Below are 18332 nucleotides of genomic sequence, written 5' to 3'. Positions count from 1 at the left end.
TCAGCCCCGCTCATTCTTTGCTCACAAAAATAACCTTAAATTTTGACCCAATTTGAGCCCCAAACAATGACGGGAACTGGAATCAGTTATCCTGTCTGTTTCAGAGGTAGTGAGTGAGAAACCTGGACGGACCTCTCTGATTGTGCACAATAATGTGATGGAGCCTGGGGTTATAGTTCGAGAACCCCTATATCAGCTTCCTGAGGCAAAAAGAGCAGAAGTGGAAGTTGAGATCAAGCGTATGCTAGAGCTAGGAGTAATAGAGGAAAGTCATAGTCCTTGGGCCAGTCCTATTGTCTTGGTCACTAAGCCCGACAGGAGTCTGAGGTTTTGCAATGACTTCCATCAGCTTAATCAAGTCTCACAATTTGACGCCTATCTGATGCCGAGTGGACGACCTTGTTGAGAGGCTTGGACAGGCTGAATACTTGACTACCCTTGACATGATTATGGGGTACTGGCAGGTTCCCTTAACAGACTCCGCAAAAGCTAAGACAGTGTTTAGCACCCCTAGCAGGCATTGGCAGTATCGTGTCCTTCTATATGGGTTACATGGGGAAGCAGCAACCTTCCAGCAAGTGGTGGATAAAGTGCTCCGTCCTCATAACTCATATAGTACTGCCTACTTGGATGATGTAGTCATCTATTCCAGTACATGGGAGAAACACCTACAGCAGGTCCAAGTGGTATTGCGGGCACTAGGTGAGGTCAGACTTTGAATTACTCCAATGCAGTGTTTCTTTGGATTAAATGAAGCCAAATATTTAGGCTACCTGGTGGGCCAGGGTACCATGCGGCCACAGTGTTCCAAAATTGATGCCATATTGAAATGGCCCTGTCTGAGGACCAACTGGCAAGTCCAAGCCTCTCTCAGCTTAGCAGGTTACTACCACCAGTTCGTACCTTGGTTTTCTGAGAAAGCGGTGCCCTTGACTGATTTGGCAAAGAAGAGGGCCCTGAACAATGTGGAATGGAATGATAAGGCAGAAGCTGGATTTAGTGACTTGAAACAGGCCCTTACATCAGCAACGGTCTTGAAAGCTAACTTTTCTCTACCTTTCATCCTCCAGACGCACGCTTCGGACACAGGTCTAGGTGCCATGCTGAGCCAAAGTGTCGATGGTGTTGAACACCCCGCCATGTTCCTGAGCCAGAAACTGCTGGAACAGGAAACCAGGTATGCAGCGGTGGAGCGGGAGGCCTTGGCGATTAAATGGGCGATTACACAGCTGAGGTACTACCTCCTGGACCACATGTTCACTCTTGTTACAGACCATTCTCCTCTACAGTGGATGTCCTTACACAAGGAATTGAACCCACATGTCACAGTGGTTGGTTTCCTGACCTACAGCCTTCTATGTTCTCGCTTATTCATCACCGGGGCTCTTTCTCAGGCTCACGACCTATCGGTCAGGAATGTCTGACCCAACGGGTCTGGGCTGAGGGAGGGACTGTCTCACACACGTGTGCATGGGAGGCAGCTAAAGGGCTTGAATATGGGAAATTCCGTGCCAAACCAGAGGGGGGCGGGTGGTATGCATTAACCCTTTCTTTTCTTCTCCTGCAGACCATTCTCAGCAAATTCCACCTGGCCCCAATAATGTCACTTCCGGTTCGGGCCCCAATGACGTCACTTCCTCTGCCTCTCCTTAACTATACCTCCATTTTCTACCTGTGCATCTGTTCCATTTTAAACTCCATAATACCAGTTGCTTTTCTGTGTTTCAATGACCTACAATATATGTGGCAGCTACCCCAAAACCTTTTGTGGCTCCTTGGTGTTCTTGTTGTGACTCACTCCTAGCAGCTTTACTTCAAAGTCACAGATGCCTGGAAATTTTGTAAACTTATAAAAACATCTGTTTTGAGTACTTTCATTGGCTTGTGCTATAGAATGCAATCAATGACACTTTACAGTATGTACTTTAAAAACAACATAACATTCTCAAACCTGCTTAATCTAATTCAGGGTTATGGTGGGTCTGAAACTATTCAGTGTTTACATATACTCATCATATGCAAAGGCACTTTTCCATAAGGACAGAACCATATGAAACTTTAGCCCTAAAACTGGGAAGCTCATGAAAACAGCTCTGCCACAAGTAAATGTTTCCCCAGTTTAACATTCGACAGCAGGGAGCTCCGAGAACTATGAGTATCTCTCTCTTTCTGGTATGTTTTCATCAAGATGCACCTTCACCTCTTCCTAAGTAAAAATTGGGATCTGGACGTGCAGATATACCTAGGGAAGTGCTAGGAGGAATGACCCTGAAAATGATTTTTAGTGAGTTCCCAAAAGCAATCCCCGACTAAGGATTAGAAACCCCTTCTGGTCAGTCAGTAATTCAATGTAAGAACAAGAGGTGAGCAGCTAGGATTCAGCTGGTTTAAGGAAGACAGATAAGGGTATTGAGAGGGAGAGACAGACAGGATGAATCGGGAGATGTAAGATAAATGGGAGTGATTTAGTGTGGTATTTTATGATGGGCAAGTGAGTAAGCTACCAAACTCAGACACAGGTACCAACCTGCGCAGGATGACTCAAAGAGGCTAGTGAATTTAGTTTGTTCATATTAGTTTGTGCTCCTGTATCTCCCCCTTTGTTTATCCTTTCATTATGTTTGTTTTTATAAAACTAAAACACCTTTATTTTTGTACTTTACCTACATTCTGAAACAGATCAAACACACTTCCAATCTCTCTCTCTCTCTCTCTTTATGTAAGTATTAGGGAATCCATTCCCAGGAATTCGGGAATCCCGGGGATGACACAGTGCACGGGCATCTCACATGTGAATGGTTTTAGAACGACCGACACTTAATTTTAATAAAACTACTGCAATATGTTGACACAAATAAAAGACTAACCTTATCTACATAGAAGTACATGCTGTCATAGAAGTACATGTATGTATCTTTAGTTGTGGTAATAAGACCATAGAAAGCACAACGTCCTCACAGGTGGCGCAGTGGTAGTGCTGCTGCTTTGCAGTAAGGAGACTGTGGAAGATTGTGAGTTCGCTTCCTGGTTCCTCCCTGTATGGATAGCACTTTGAGTACTGAGAAAAGCGCTATATAAATGTAAAAAATTATTATTATTAACGTGTCCAGCGTGCGGTCATCCATGCGAGAGCGCACCTTCGTGCAGAAGTACGCCAGCCTCTGAGAAAGCACGCTCTGCCTCCACTGAAGTAGGCGGCACAATCATCAGATACTGATACACTTGTTCTAAACAGCTCCCGCGCTTGCCGTTGCTCTGAAACACCGCCATTTCAGCTTTCACTGATGCATCCAGTTTCTTGTCATCATTCTGTGATGGCAAGTTTCTTGGCACAGATAATGCGGATACAACAGACTGACGCATTGCAATTTCAAGTTGCTGTTCAAAGCTGTTGTCTGATGAAGTGCAAGCTGCAGCAATGGCGCCACCTTAATTATTTTCAACTATAACTCTGTTACTTCTTGATCGATTTTTACACTTTTACATGCTATACATGCAAGCTTGGCCGTTCCCGTTTTCCCGGGAATTACAGCAGTTTCATTCCCGGGAATGTGGGAATGAAAAATGTCCAGGAATCCGGGAGCCTGGGAATGGATTCCCCAGTAAGTATATGCAGGTTGTGGTGGACGGCCAGGGTTCATGCCCGGCCAGGACGCCCCTTCCTTATATGTTCAGGGGGAGCAGCCATGGACTGTGCAATACCTCCCCCTGGACACTAGATGGCCAACCCCCCTGGGTTGGAACGGTGCCTCTGTTACCTGCAGGGCTCCATGGGAATTGGAATTGGGTGCAGCTCTGTTGGGTCCCGCAGGCGCTGCCGGGGGTGCTGCAGCTGGGACTCCTGAGCCCGTATGGACAGCGTATTCGCTACACCCGGAAGTGCAGCCAGAACTCGGCAATCAACCACCTGGAGCACTTCTGGGTGGACTATAAAAGGGCCCAGCAACCACCACTCAGCGGCCAGAGTGGAAAGGAGGTGGACAAAGCTTGATGGAGGATGAGGGGGTGCAAAAGAGGACTGTGTGTGTTGGTGTTTTGCTGTACTTGGGACTGTGTTGTGCCTGTGGGGGTCACGGGGAAGACATGCCCCACAGGTGAAGAAAAATAAAAAGCTTATTTATTTTACATGTGCCTCACGATGTCAGTCTATGTCGGGTTGGCGCCCATATAGCACCTTTGTTACAAGGTATATATACTGCATATATGAATTTAAGGATTGTGCATTCTGTTCCTTCTACTGAATGTCAATCATCAGCAAAGTGCTTAAAGAAAAGAAAAAAAAAAGAGCTGGGATTGTTCTCCCCATTGGGAGCCCTGCATCCCACTTTCTTTATGCCCACTGCATTCCGCTAAAAAGGAGGCCTGAGAATCTTACAATGTGCCAGCTGTCCATTTGCCAGCACTATTCTGCTGAGCCTGGAACATGTCCACTATTCTCCACACACCCAAGCGTTACTCTCTGCTCTTTAGAGGGATAGCAATGCAATCAAATGCCTCCTTCTGATTGGTCAAAATCGTTGCCTTGTTGCTATGGAAGGAAAATGGGAAGGTAACTCAAGGGCAGTGAGCAGAAGAAGAAAGCTAAGTGTGTTCTCATAGGCTACCGAGACAAAGAAAAGGGCAGATCACAATTCTTTGACAAAAAAGTCAAAAAGTGATGATATATCCAGCATGTAGAAGATGTTAACTACACCTCTAACCCCCTGCCAAACCTTAATTTACACTTTCTTTTGGGGTGAAATATCAATGCATAATTAGGAGTAAAACTTGATGTTAAAGACAAAAAAAAAAATGAGTAAGTGTCTTCCATTAATGAATAGCACCCCAAGCAGCCTCATGAGTGCAGAATTATGGTAGATTTGTTTTCATATTACTTTACTTGCTAAGAGTTACACAGCATGTCACTGGTGTAAAACAAACTTCACATAGTAATTTTCAAAGCGAATACCATGTCAAAGCACATTCTTTCATATTTTATATATATATATATTTATATTAGTGGCAAATGCAAGAATGATTGCATTAAGGAGGTTGAGTTTTTTTTTTTTTTTTGTATATAAAACTATATACAGTACAATGCCATTGATTACTACAGCACATGCTGATGAGAGGAGTCTTATACAGGAAGGGAGGCAGAATTTGAATCTGCACAGTTTTTCTCTGTAGGATCTGCAGGCCCCACTCTGTTGCTTCAGACTAAATTCCTTCTTAGGTAACTTAGCTGGCTTTGGATAAGTGCCAAAAGGTGCTACTTTTTTTCTCCTCAAATCTCTAGTCACTTGTTTCAAAAAGGCAGTTTTAAAAAGCAGATTTGTGCTACAAAATTGTATAAATAGCTTAAACAGTACAGTACTAGCATTAATACACTGAACATAGCACACATTTTTTTTCAAATACCTTTTTTCTAAACTGTGTACATCACTTTGAAACATCTTGTATAAACAGATATGTGTTTAAAGTTAACACACTGTCACTGTCTGTAATACATGCAATAAACAAGCGTACAATTAATTCAGCCATAAAGTGATGGTGTCACATACAGTTATGTCTGTCAGCATTTCCGTTTATGTGCTTTCAAAACATCAGCAATAGAAACAACTCTTTTATATCAATCAGCCAGGTAAACATCTATTGTCTAAAAGTTACCCTGTCTTAAAACACAACATATTTTCCACCAGGAGCTACACCAGCAGTGAAATAACCTTTTATGTTTCTGCATCAAAGTAGGTTTTCACACAACCTGTCTGTTTTTTTCGGTGTAATTTCCTTTCCAGGAACTTCTTATTTAAAAAAGTTCCTGATTTATCTATTCAGTGCTCAAAGTATCCAAATCTGCTTTTCAAAGATATTAGCACACATATTTCATACTAGCTGTACACATCGCATTTTTATATCAAATTAGAAATTTGGTGAATAACATTATCTCTGGGCTTGCACACTGCATTTGAACACCTTGACATGCCATACAAAATATGTTAGGATGCTCTTCACTGTCCACAGCTCTACTATCAACCCAGTCATACATCTAAGCTAGTCTTAAAACTATGAGATTTGAGCCTATGTAACTCTATTCATAACTGAATACTGCATTTCTTATTGGGCATAACACAGGTATCAGAATAAATGCAATTAATCACATCTTCACAGCCTGGGAGCCTGCAACTGTACCAGCTCTTTACCCATTGCCAATATATAGGAAAAAGAATTAAAAAAAAAAAAAAAAAAAACATCAATTGAGATGCCACTTCAGAGACTAAAATGATTAAGAAATAGGCCAAACATGGGAATTTTGAGGTAGGTCAATCTTGTCCTTGACATTATGGAGACAAAGGTACTAATTTGCCGCTTTACCACCTGCTCCGGGAAGGTTCATGTTTTATTTGTAGTAGTTTTTTTTTCCCTTTCTGAAACTACTCAAGATTTTTACAGGCTTGCTTGATTCCCTGCTCCTTATGTATTATCTGTGCCAACTGGAATGCCATTAACAAAGTGAAGGTTTTAAATGTCTAGCAAGCATTGTAATTAAAAGCACAGTTTTTAACTCTCATTTTAGTTCATTAGCTCCCAGTAGTTTGTGGTGCTAGGTAAACTGCACCAAGTTTAAACTTCAGAGGATAGAGAGAGAGAGAGAGAAAGAGACAGAGAAAGAGAAATCAATCCAAGTGACCATCAATGGATGGAGCAAAGGCAAAAACTGTCAGGTTGTTCAGATAACTTGGATTACAAGTTACTGATAATCTGGACAGACTCGCAACACTTAAAAAGCCACAAGTACTATCTGAGGCAGATCAGAAAATTCAAATCAAGCACATGAACACTGTGAACCTTATCATTGAACCACTGAAAGTGTCTAGACTGATGCCAGAACTATATTTTACAGTAACATGACCAAAAAAAAGACACAAGGCCTTCTATAGAGTTATGAGAATTGCTCCAAAAATGACCATGGTATGTGTCTCACTTTTACTGATGAAATGATGACTGTGTAACAATGAAGCATCTACTGCAGTGTCATAGTCTAGGCCACCAGACCCAAAAACAGGTTTTATGTCATGAACTGGTGGGCCACCTCGATTGCCAGACGGCAATATTTTTACATTATTTTTTGTCTTGGCTTATTTCACATTTTCTACACATTGCTGTAAGCTTTGTGTTCAGGATTTTACTGCTTTTCTATACGTTGCACCAATAAGTATGTTTTACAATTTGTTTATTTTCCAATTTTACTGTGTTCCAAGAAAAGAAATATGAGTAAGAATTTAAATCTATCGATTACATGACAAATAAAAGCTGACCTTGTCTTAAGTCCAGCATCCACAACCAATTCCTGATGAGAATATATACAAATTACATTGTGTCATGACAAAGAAACAGAGCATACATGTGAAAAAATAAAATAGTCATTAATAAAATAATGAAGTATGCTTGATAAGTAAACTGTTTGGTTAAAATTCTCAAAACATCCTTTTTCTGAACCTGCTTATTCCATGATATGGCCAGAGAGTGAGAGTACAAGTCTGCAGCATCTGATTGTAACACTCTGTAACACACCCTCACTCATACCAACTGAATTTACAAATTCAGAATGATCAGTTAATTTAGTGTGTTTGTCTTTGGGCTGTGTGACTAAACCAGAGAGCCAGTGAGGACATGGGTATAATGTGCGCAATCCATAAAAACAGGGGCTTGGCTGCAAACTAAACCCATGGTACAGCAGCACTAGCCACTGCCACTTCTTTAGCGTCACGGCTTTCCAGCTGGACAAGCCATAATCACTTGGGAGGATACTACTTATTAGTTACTTCGAACAGGCACTCCAATGTGGATTGGTTCTCACTTTATGCTCAACGAAGCTGGCATAGGCAACAGCACCTGAAATAGTAAGAAACTTAAGATAATGAGTTAGTGTATGGATTTTGGAAAATTCATGTTTGTATTTAAACTTTAAAAAAAACAAAAAAACATAGGACTGCTGAAGTTTCATATATCTGATACTGTATTGCAGTCTTGGTGGTCATTCAAATTGTTTTGCGATGTACATGGGTAGTAGCATTACAGTGGCTGGACTGTTTTCATATACCTGTATGTTTCTCATGGTACAGTACACTATTCAAAAACTTTAATCTTGTTAAAACCATCTGAAAGATTAAGATATGCAAAAACACTAACAGTTTTAAGAAAACAAAAAGGTTCTATGTTGTTTTGATCAGTTATTTTAATGGTTTATCATTTAAATTATATCTCCACTTCAAGCTCAGGCAACACATAAGGGGGGGGGGGGGAATGGGTGGGAGAGACAGCAATTGTGTGAGGGTTAGTAAAGTCTAAGACAAAACATGGCTCAGTTTCCTACATCAAAGATGCTATCAATGTTTGTGATCTTCAGTCCTTTAATTTGAAGGCACTGAGCCTTATTGGTGAAGGGAAACTTGAGGAGTTATCGGTTTTCATCCCTCAATGAAAATGATCTGTTATGCCCAAGCCTCGCCTCAATTAGCACGGTCAGATTGCTACAGATCATTCACTGTACTACAATATGTGCTGCTCACTTATAGAGGTAATTTAATAATCATAGGAATAAGTTAGATGAAGATGTTTTTCTCTGAAACCCCACTTCCCTTTTTACCCTTAACTGGATGACAAGGGTGTGAAAACACAATGGAACGTGTCTTTATTTGATCAATGGGGTAAGGCAAAGCTATTTCACTGTACATAATACGGGAAAAAAAATCCAAACTTTTATCCATTTTCATCCTTAATATACAGATAATTAGCACAGTAGTGGATAGCAGATTACTTATTGGCTCCAGAAGATCAGGATCCTATTGTGGCCAGGTTGGTGCCCATGTGTTGCAATTTTTTTTTCTCTTGGTATTATGGAATCCTTGGTTAGATGGATGCTCAAAACTGAGTTAAGTATACTTCATGATGGATAGACACCCCAAGTTTGGCTGCACACAGGCTACATTTCCATTATGTAGTTTCAGTAAATGGGTGGACCTATTGTGTGAGAACATTGCCCAACAGATAGAACAAATTAACACAAGTTCCTCAGATTTATATCTAGATCAAAGCTTGTTCAGTGGTTGAGAATAAAAAAAAATTTTTTTTATAATATTTCTAGAAAAGTCACCACCAAAAATTGATTCATCTACTGCAGTCCATTTCTCACTTGTCAAAAGTACCCCTTTACCACTCCCCCAAATTAATAATAGCTTTGGAAAAAATGCAACACTTAAATGAAAACAAGCAAAAAATTGATTAAGAGATAAAATAGACTTTAAATTTTATTTTAGAAATATGAAAATGTGCAATACAATTAAGAGTAGGTAAAAAAAAAAAAAAAAAAAAAAACAAAAAAAAAACAGAAAAGTGAAAAAAAAAAAAAACAAAATAACACACTATGTTTAAATTCAACTACTACCTCTTATGGAAGTGGAAGCAACCCAAATCTTAATGAACTCTCTGAATCATCCATCTCATCTGACATGTAAATTAAGGAGTTCTTAAAAAAATGCTGGAAATGGACAAAAAAAAAAAAAAAGGCCAATGTTAAACTCATGTCACATTAATCAGTGCACATTCAGATATTCAAAGTTTTAAGGCTTCTTACTGTTATGGAGGAGATAGATGTCAATTATGCAAAGAGAGACTATGGTTAAAGTCACTGGCAAAACAAGTTTCTGTCAGTGGGTAAAGCATTTTCAGGACAATACATCTTTATTTTTCTCAGAACATGTGTAACCACTCATTTGCTTTAATATTTTTTCAAGGGTACTACTGAGGTTGAAAAAGTTTAGGTTATAACTGCCTTATCCTCATTTTTTTTTTTAAAAAACTACTTTAATGTAGAAACAGATGGAGTTTTTTTAATTTTTAAAAAAGCACAAGCTCATAAATAATTATTCATTGAGGCCTTAAAATAACTAGGGACAGGGAGAAAGATGTATTACCCATAGCCATTCCCAACCAATGATGATAACCAAAGGCTGATATTTCCATACCACTCCTAACAGATGGGGAGTAAGTGGGAGTAGTGATGAGAACATTGTGGCATTTACTTCGGACTATGTATTCATTCAAGTATATGCAATTATCATTCTCCCAAAAAAAAAAAAAAAAAAAAAAAAAAAAGATTACTCTTCAGATGTGAATACTGTGCTTCAGTGTTTGTACGTGTTCAAAGCCATCTTTTTCCTGCAAGAGGCAAGTATACTTCCAAAATACCACTGAAACCTTGGCAAAAGTACCTCAACTCCAATTAAAAAAAAAAAAAACCCCACATACACACAAGATTGTACAGGTGCTTCCAGTCCACTGAAAAGATCCGTCCAGTGCACAAACAAAGAAAAAAAAAATATATACCTTGTATACCTTACATATATAGTCTTTTTCAACTCAAATTGTAAAACTTCCACCACCAATCTCCTGCTTGTAGCGAGTGGTAAGGTGGTTAGCCTGAATAGTCAATTTGGAAAGGACTCCAAAGAGCCCGCGAAGGTGGTAATGAAGCTGACTTTCAAGATCTTTGCCTTCTTCTCCTTCTCGGGACTCCAGCTCCCTTAAGCTTATTCCTCCATTCATCTCTCTCTTGAGCAAGCCCCACTCAATGTCGTTCCTGATGGACTTCAGTAAGAGGTAGCGTTCATACATGTCCCGGTGTTTACTCGTTCCTGCACTGCCCACATTGTTGTTGAGTTCTGAGTCACATTCCTCCCCATCTGCTTCTACAGGTACATCTCGCAGGAGAGTGGGGACCATGACGGTTTCATCCATGTTGTTGGTGGCAGCAATAAACTTGTTCATGACATCAAGGAGGGAATGCTTTGGGTTCACGTATTCACTAGTGGACTGCATCATCTTGAGAACTTAATTTGAGGAAGAGAGCAGGTTGCTTTGTCTGTATAAAAAGTTACAAAACTAAAAATTAGAAATGACACCTTGAAGGAAATAGCTTTTAGGATTTCTTAATACTCAATACTCAGAAATGATTCATCAAGGCATACTTTGTAATCTAAGAGAAAGTAAATAAGTTCCTGGAAGGCTAAATTAGCTCAACTCTCCCCCCGCCCCCCCCCCCCCCCCCCCATTACTCTTTCTACAGTCATAGTAGTAACTGACACTCTTGCTTACATTCTTACTCTGTAATCAAAGTATCTGGCATCTGAGTCTCCATTATTTTTCTAAGGAATATCTGCTCTGACTTGTATTGGTTTCCACAGTTTCATATAGGGTTCAATGTCTTTCATCACCAGACAAAGTTTATGAAGATCATAAAAAAGTAAACATTAGGGGTGGACAGTATAACTGGTATAGACAATGTACTGGCCCAAATATATGCCATGATATAGCTTTCTTACAGGAGAAAACAGTAGGAGAATGGATTTTAATGTTTATAAAGATTGCACTGCACACATTGTAAAAATAGGCTATGGACATTTCTGTCATATTTTAAATCCATTATACATGATTCTAATTATGTTTATCTAGTTAACATGAAAATCGAATAAGTTCAAAATTACTGATTTCTGGCCATTTAGATGTCCATTTATCATGTATTGGAGGTTTTATATATAAAAAAACAAACAAAAAAAAAAAAAAACCCGCAACCACACCACACAAACCACACAGATGTCTGGTTTCCTTTTCCAAGAAAGAAAAGTACACATTGACTATTTGCAAAACACAAATATGCCACATTTGCGAGAAGGAAATAAGAGATGAAGTAGTTGAAAAAAAAGATGCTTCAGCTCTTTTTGGATAAGATTTGTAATGGAAAAGTTGGGACCAGAAAACTGGTATATGCATATTATGCTGGGTGACAATATTAGCTAGAGTTGTTTATACACCTAGGGATGGAAACAATATAAGAGAGTACAAACATGTCAAAGCTGTGCATCTTAACTTGAAGACTACAGTGTTTTGTACACAGACTTCACTTTACTATTGTAATGTAAATTCTGATCCAACATGTATTTGAATGCTTGGAGTCAATACATTAATGCTATAAGTTTAAAGTATATTCAAGTTTAAGATTGTTAGTTTGTGTATTACATATTTAATTAAGACTCCTAATTGTACTGTATTGTTTCAATTCTAAAAAAGTTTTTTAAAATGCTCAATGTTTAATTCTATATCAAAGACTAAGAAGAAATAGTTAATAACTTACAGTTAACTCCAGGCATTAAAAACTTCCATTTAAGTCACGTTTTATTGAAATTATGAGACAAATAATCTATAACACAATATAGAATCCCAGTAACACTCAAAATAATAACTATACTGTAATATAAATTTAATATAACCCTGCCCTAAAACATTACAACCCAATTAGTGTACACTTCATGTCTGTGAATCGACTTGACTTTGATAGAGAAGCTGCCACTGTCCTGTCAACCCCAGCCTAACAAGTCAAGCATTGAAAAACAGATACAACTACACCGTAAATCATTCATACTGCCTTTTTGTAAAAGAAGGTAAATTAATCTGTCAAAATACATTTCACTTGTTTTTGAAGGTCTAGATTCCCCACCCACCCAAAATAAAATACAATCCAAATCATATTAAAATGCCAAGACGCTCAATTTGTCGTTATTCCTCACACATTGTTCTCAATTCTATTTCATGGGATGGGATGATACAGATCCTTGCTGGGCAGAAACTAAAGCTTTCGCCTGTGCAGGATTGATTGATTGATTGATAGATAGAGCACTTAAATGACTTACTTTCAGTGAAATTCCTAGTCTTTTCTTGATAATAAAATGCTCAACATCCCTATTCAAACCGAAAGGTTTGAGAAAAAAAAAAAAAAATCACGATGCCGTTTATCTGTTCTTTGTTCAAAATAGCGCTGCTTTTACTAGGTATTTTATGTTAATGATTTCGTTCTTAAGGGAGATGTATGAAATTCCTTCCAAAAAGGAAAAAAGCCTGAGAACTTCTTTGGAGTCTCTAGCCCCGAATCGCTTACCCCACCGACTATCAGCAACGATTATCTGGCTACTAAATGGTTTGACAAGCAGCGGTTTAGCAGGATCAGGTGTGCTAGTGGTTCAAATCAACAAGAATGTGGATAGGTTAGGGCTACCTGTAGGACTTGTTAGAGAAATACTCGTTTATAAGATGTGGTGGACACCCTTGAGATAACCACACAGAACGATAAATGCACTAGGATTACCGATCTATTAAATTAGTACATAATGGTGTACCCTTTCAATAGGGTGCTAAAATGGCCATGCGCTGTCACAGCTTCTAGGGCTACCTGATGACAATCGTGCATACTCAACAGGACGGGCTGACTCCACTTAGCCTACCACGCAACAGTTTTCTGCCTAATTAAATATGCGAAGCCGGAAGATGCACGCCATTTAAAGCGGCGGCTGTTACAACTTTCAAGATATTACCTGAATTACAGAAATCTCAGCCCAGCCGGCGCACAAACAAAATGATCGAGACGCGCTTCTCGGCAGTATCGGCGCTGCAAGTAGCACGCTAGGCTTCGGCGGCGCAGCCTACTGCGTGCTTTGAAATCAACACGTTAACCACTTAGCATTTAGCGACTAAACTACAAGCGACATATGGAACACGTACAGTGCAAACAAGCCGGAAGTTTCAGGACATACTGGCGTTCTAGAGACGGAACTGAAACAGCGAAATGCAAGGCTAAGAAGCTAATCTCCTTTGATGTCTATGGCTTTTGCAAAACACATACTGTACCTATTGGCTATTAAGATGGGGGGCGGGGGACATGAATTGCACCAGACGTGTCGGTATTTAAATACAAGGAACAAAATAATTTCTACTAGATTAAAAAAAGTTAGAATCTAATGCAGTTTTATTATAGACACTACAGGTCTGCGTTGCTCACGCCCATACTCCTCGATGAGCTAGAATATTCCGACTTTACGCCGTGACAGGCGAGTCATACGGTACAAGACAAATAGGTCTACTTACCTGGCAATAGAGACCAAGTCTGCAACTTGTTTCTTCTTAATTCTCCCCGGCCCCCCCTAAACCTCACCCTCTTCCAAACCCGTTTCCAACAGCATACACAGACGCTCCCTGAGCGCTTTATACATCTCCAGGACTCTGCACGAAACACCGCCTTCGCAGCTGTTTCCTTCACGCCACACAGCCTGCAGTTTGACTGACACTTCTTAGAGCCAATAGGAAATTAATTCTGCCCCCTCCCCACAAAACTGTACGATTATAAAGCAGGGGAAGTCTTGGTCTGAAACCCCGCCCATCTGATGAAACTGTTCTTGCAAACTTTTCCTGCGTGTCCTTGCTTATCCAGAACGCGGGCGATCCAATTGGATGACAACTTGCAGGGCAAGTACAGCATTTTAAAGCCGCCTGGATGAGGGCAGATCTTGCATCAGACCTTATACACACTTTAAAATAAAGTCTTGCATCAGACAAGTTCGGGTTATTTCGTGGCTGACCACACACTGTGTAGACGTATAAACGTTTTAATACGTAAACATTCACTTTATGCTGTATTTTAAGTGAAATAGGACAGGAAAATAGTATACAACAACAAATATATTAATGTCAATAAAATCATCCATCCATCCATTTTCCAACCCGCTGAATCCGAACACAGGGTCGCGGGGGTCTGCTGGAGCCAATCCCAGCCAACACAGGGCACAAGGCAGGAAACAATCCCGGGCAGGGTGCCAACCCACCGCAGGACACACACAAACACACCCACACACCAAGCACACACTAGGGCCAATTTAGAATCACCAATCCACCTAACCTGCATGTCTTTGGACTGTGGGAGGAAACCGGAGCGCCCGGAGGAAACCCACGCAGACACGGGGAGAACATGCAAACTCCACGCAGGGAGGACCCGGGAATCGAACCCAGGTCCCCAGATCTCCCAACTGCGAGGCAGCAGCGCTACCCACTGCGCCACCGTGCCGCCCTCAATAAAATCATATACTGTATAAAATAGCTTGTATCACTTTGAAACTGTTAACGTAAACTATGGTTTCTTCACGTTTATGATTGCAATGAATATTTGTCAGAACAAGTAAGCAGTGGCCCATTCGAAAATCGCAATACATAACAGGGAACTTTTAAAAAGCATTTTAAGAGCAAAGTTTGTCCCAACATGGGCGGATGTGTGCTGGTGGTTTGTATCAAAAAACCCGCCATGAGTGACTCTTCAAACAGATACACACAACAGCGTTGAGCCATATAGGCACACAAAAGTACTGCATATGGCAGCACAATGGAGGGTGTGCAGTGGACTGTAGTTGTTGCATAAAAACCTCCTACCCATTTTCTATTGTACCTCAACTATCCAGGGATGAAGACTAATGACACATTGGCATTTGCACACATGGCCATGGACTGTGATGAGATGTAAGCTGTAAGACAGGCGACCCAGCAGTCGAAACATCCTTAGAAGCAATTAAGCAAATCCACTGTTTCTGATGATGGGGCTTCACACCTCAATACTTACTGTCTTCACATTCAAGTCCATCCCCTACGGCAGAAATGGAAATTGTTGCTGACGGTGACCATATATGCCAGTCCAAAGCTGGCCAGGGTGCCAAAGTTGAGACCGTTCCAGATTTAGTCAGCAATGATGAGCAGTTAGGACAGAAGGCCTCATTATCTCTCTTAGCCTTGGCTTCAAGATTGATCAAATAACATGGAATTTGAGAAAGAGCACAACTTCTTTGTAGAGGGTGCAAAATGTAATTCAGGTGCTGTGGGCATCTGATTTTACTGTGTACTTCTCATGTAATCCTTCCTTATAGTCATAAGAGTCTTCAGCCACCACTGTGAAGTACTATAATATGCTGGCCACCCAGCCTAAGGAAGGCCAAAGATTCTGTCCCTGGCCTCATCAGACACAGTAACTGTTCACATGAATGTCAAACACGATATAGTAGCAGTCACAACATTCTGTAGAAGTGCAGACAGCATTGCATTATGGTATGTTTAATTTAGTTGTCAGGCAAGTCTGAGGTAGGCCCTCTAGAGGTAGTCAAGTGCATAACCGAAATGAAACTTTTGCATACCTGGCTGCAATTCTCTGACATACTGGACGACTGCTTGTAGTCTAAAGTGTATATTGTAATAGATATTCCATTTGTAGCCAGGATGCTACAATCATGAAATAGTGTAAAGGCTTAACTAAAGGAAGCATGGAGGACACCATTCTTTCCTTTTGTATTCAGCCCCTTAAACTTTCTCTCTAAGTGCCCCATCTGTTCTCCATAATTAAAGATGTTTCTGCCATGCTGAACATTCTAAATAGGACACAAATGAGCAATAAGGTTCACCTGTGAGGTATCACTGCTAGGACATGTTGTGGGAAAGACATCTTGTGTCTGATGAGTGCAGCATGGACAGCACTTGTGAACCAGCATCTCTTAGAGCACTGATGGTTAAAGCTGGGTAAAAAGAAGTGGTGGACCGCTGGGTGACTGTCAACATTAACTGTATTGTTAAATGGTTGTGATGTGTTTTCATCTGTGAACCCCCCCCCCCTTTGAATACAGTAGTTTCAAGTGTTGCTTACACCAAGCTCTACACCACCTGAGGCCACAGGTTCAACATGCCCTCGACCCTCTGCAGTTCGCATATCAGGAGAAGGTGGGAGCAGAGGATGCCATCATCTATATGCTACATCGATCCCTCTCCCACTTAGACAGAGGCAGTGGTGCTGTAAGAATTATATTTCTAGACTTCTCTAGTGCCTTCAACACAATCCAACCTCTGCTCCTTAGGGACAAGCTGACAGAGATGGGAGTAGATTCATACCTAGTGGCATGGATCGTGGACTATCTTAAAGACAGACCTCAGTATGTGCGTCTTGGGAACTGCAGGTCTGACATTGTGGTCAGCAACACAGGAGCGCAACAAGGGACTGTACTTTCTCCGGTCCTGTTCAGCCTATATACATCGGACTTCCAACACAACTCGGAGTCCTGCCACATGCAAAAGTTCGCTGACGACACTGCTATCGTGGGCTGCATCAGGAATGGGCTGGAGGAGGAGTATAGGGACCTAATCAATGACTTTGTTAAATGGTGCGACTCAAACCACCTACAACTGAACACCAGCAAAACCAAGGAGCTGGTGGTGAATTTTAGGAGGCCCAGACCCCTCATGGACCCCGTGATCATCAGAGGTGACTGTGTGCAGATGGTGCAGACCTATAAATACCTGGGAGTGCAGCTGGATGATAAATTAGACTGGACTGCCAATACTGATGATCTGTGTAAGAAAGGACAGAGCCGACTATACTACCTAAGAAGGCTGGCGTCCTTCAACATCTGCAATAAGATGCTGCAGATGTTCTATCAGACAGTTGTGGCGAGCGCCCTCTTCTACGTGGTGGTGTGCTGGGGAGGCAGCATTAAGAAGAGGGACGCCTCACGCCTGGACAAACTGGTGAGGAAGGCAGGCTCTATTGTAGGCATGGAGCTGGACAGTTTGACATCTGTGGCAGAGCGATGGGCGCTCAGCAGGCTCCTATCAATTATGGAAAATCCACTGCATCCACTAAATAGTATCATCTCCAGACAGAACAGCAGCTTCAGCGACAGACTGCTGTCACTGTCCTGCTCCACTGACAGACTGAGAAGATCGTTCCTCCCCCAAACTATGCGACTTTTCAATTCCACCCGGGGGGGGTAAACGTTAACATTATATAAAGTTATTGTCTGTTTTTACCTGCATTATTATCAATCTTTAATTTAATATTGTGTTTTGTATCAGTAAGGTGCTGCTGGAGTATGTGAATTTCCCCTTGGGATTAATAAAGTATCTATCTATCTATCTATCTATCTATCTATCTATCTATCTATCTATCTATCTATCTATCTATCTATCTATCTATCTATCTATCTACAGCCTTTAACGGTTTATGGGCATCTAGAGATTTAGACGTTACTAAACCTTTAAGTGATACCCTCATGGTTGAAGACAAATGCTTAGCCATGACAAGAAGGAAGGTTAATTCTTCTACTCACGAGTTCATGAGGTGGTGACTGGGATTCATTGTAAAGGGGCAGAAAAAAGACAAAAGCCTTAGACAAGCATTTTTAAATGGGCTCAAATTCCCTTTGATTTAATATAGGCCTAGTGTTGTAGCCACACTTTACTGATTCACTTACTGGGTGGGGTGTATTCTGTGGGCAGTTAGCATGTTGTTCCTGTGTTCAAGTGAGTAAAAAAAGCCACTACCATTATATCAGAAACATTTTTATGTCCATGAAGGATGTGTTTTGATATTAGATCTCTGATCATAAGACAAATGAAAATTGACAGAAATGTGAATGTTTTACAACGTATATGGGGAAAAAAAC

The 18332-nt window shown here is 40.7% G+C and overlaps 1 protein-coding gene across 1 annotated transcript; it reads right to left on the bottom strand.

The window, feature by feature from the left end:
* Positions 1-9540: 9540 nt before the first annotated feature.
* On the bottom strand, positions 9541-14110 carry mid1ip1l (MID1 interacting protein 1, like). The gene is made up of 2 exons (XM_028815895.2): positions 13954-14110; positions 9541-10900 (listed from the first exon to the last, which is right to left on the bottom strand). Exon 2 carries the CDS (start codon positions 10858-10860, stop codon positions 10399-10401), a length of 462 nt encoding a protein of 153 aa, XP_028671728.1. The 5' UTR covers positions 10861-10900; positions 13954-14110; the 3' UTR covers positions 9541-10398.
* Between the last annotated feature and the right edge of the window lie 4222 nt (positions 14111-18332).

This window comes from Erpetoichthys calabaricus, chromosome 12, assembly GCF_900747795.2.
Source record: "Erpetoichthys calabaricus chromosome 12, fErpCal1.3, whole genome shotgun sequence".
In the NCBI taxonomy this organism is placed as follows: Eukaryota; Metazoa; Chordata; class Cladistia; order Polypteriformes; family Polypteridae; genus Erpetoichthys; species Erpetoichthys calabaricus.
Note: the sequence above shows the minus strand (reverse complement) of the source record. Positions and strands in the feature narration are given on the sequence as shown.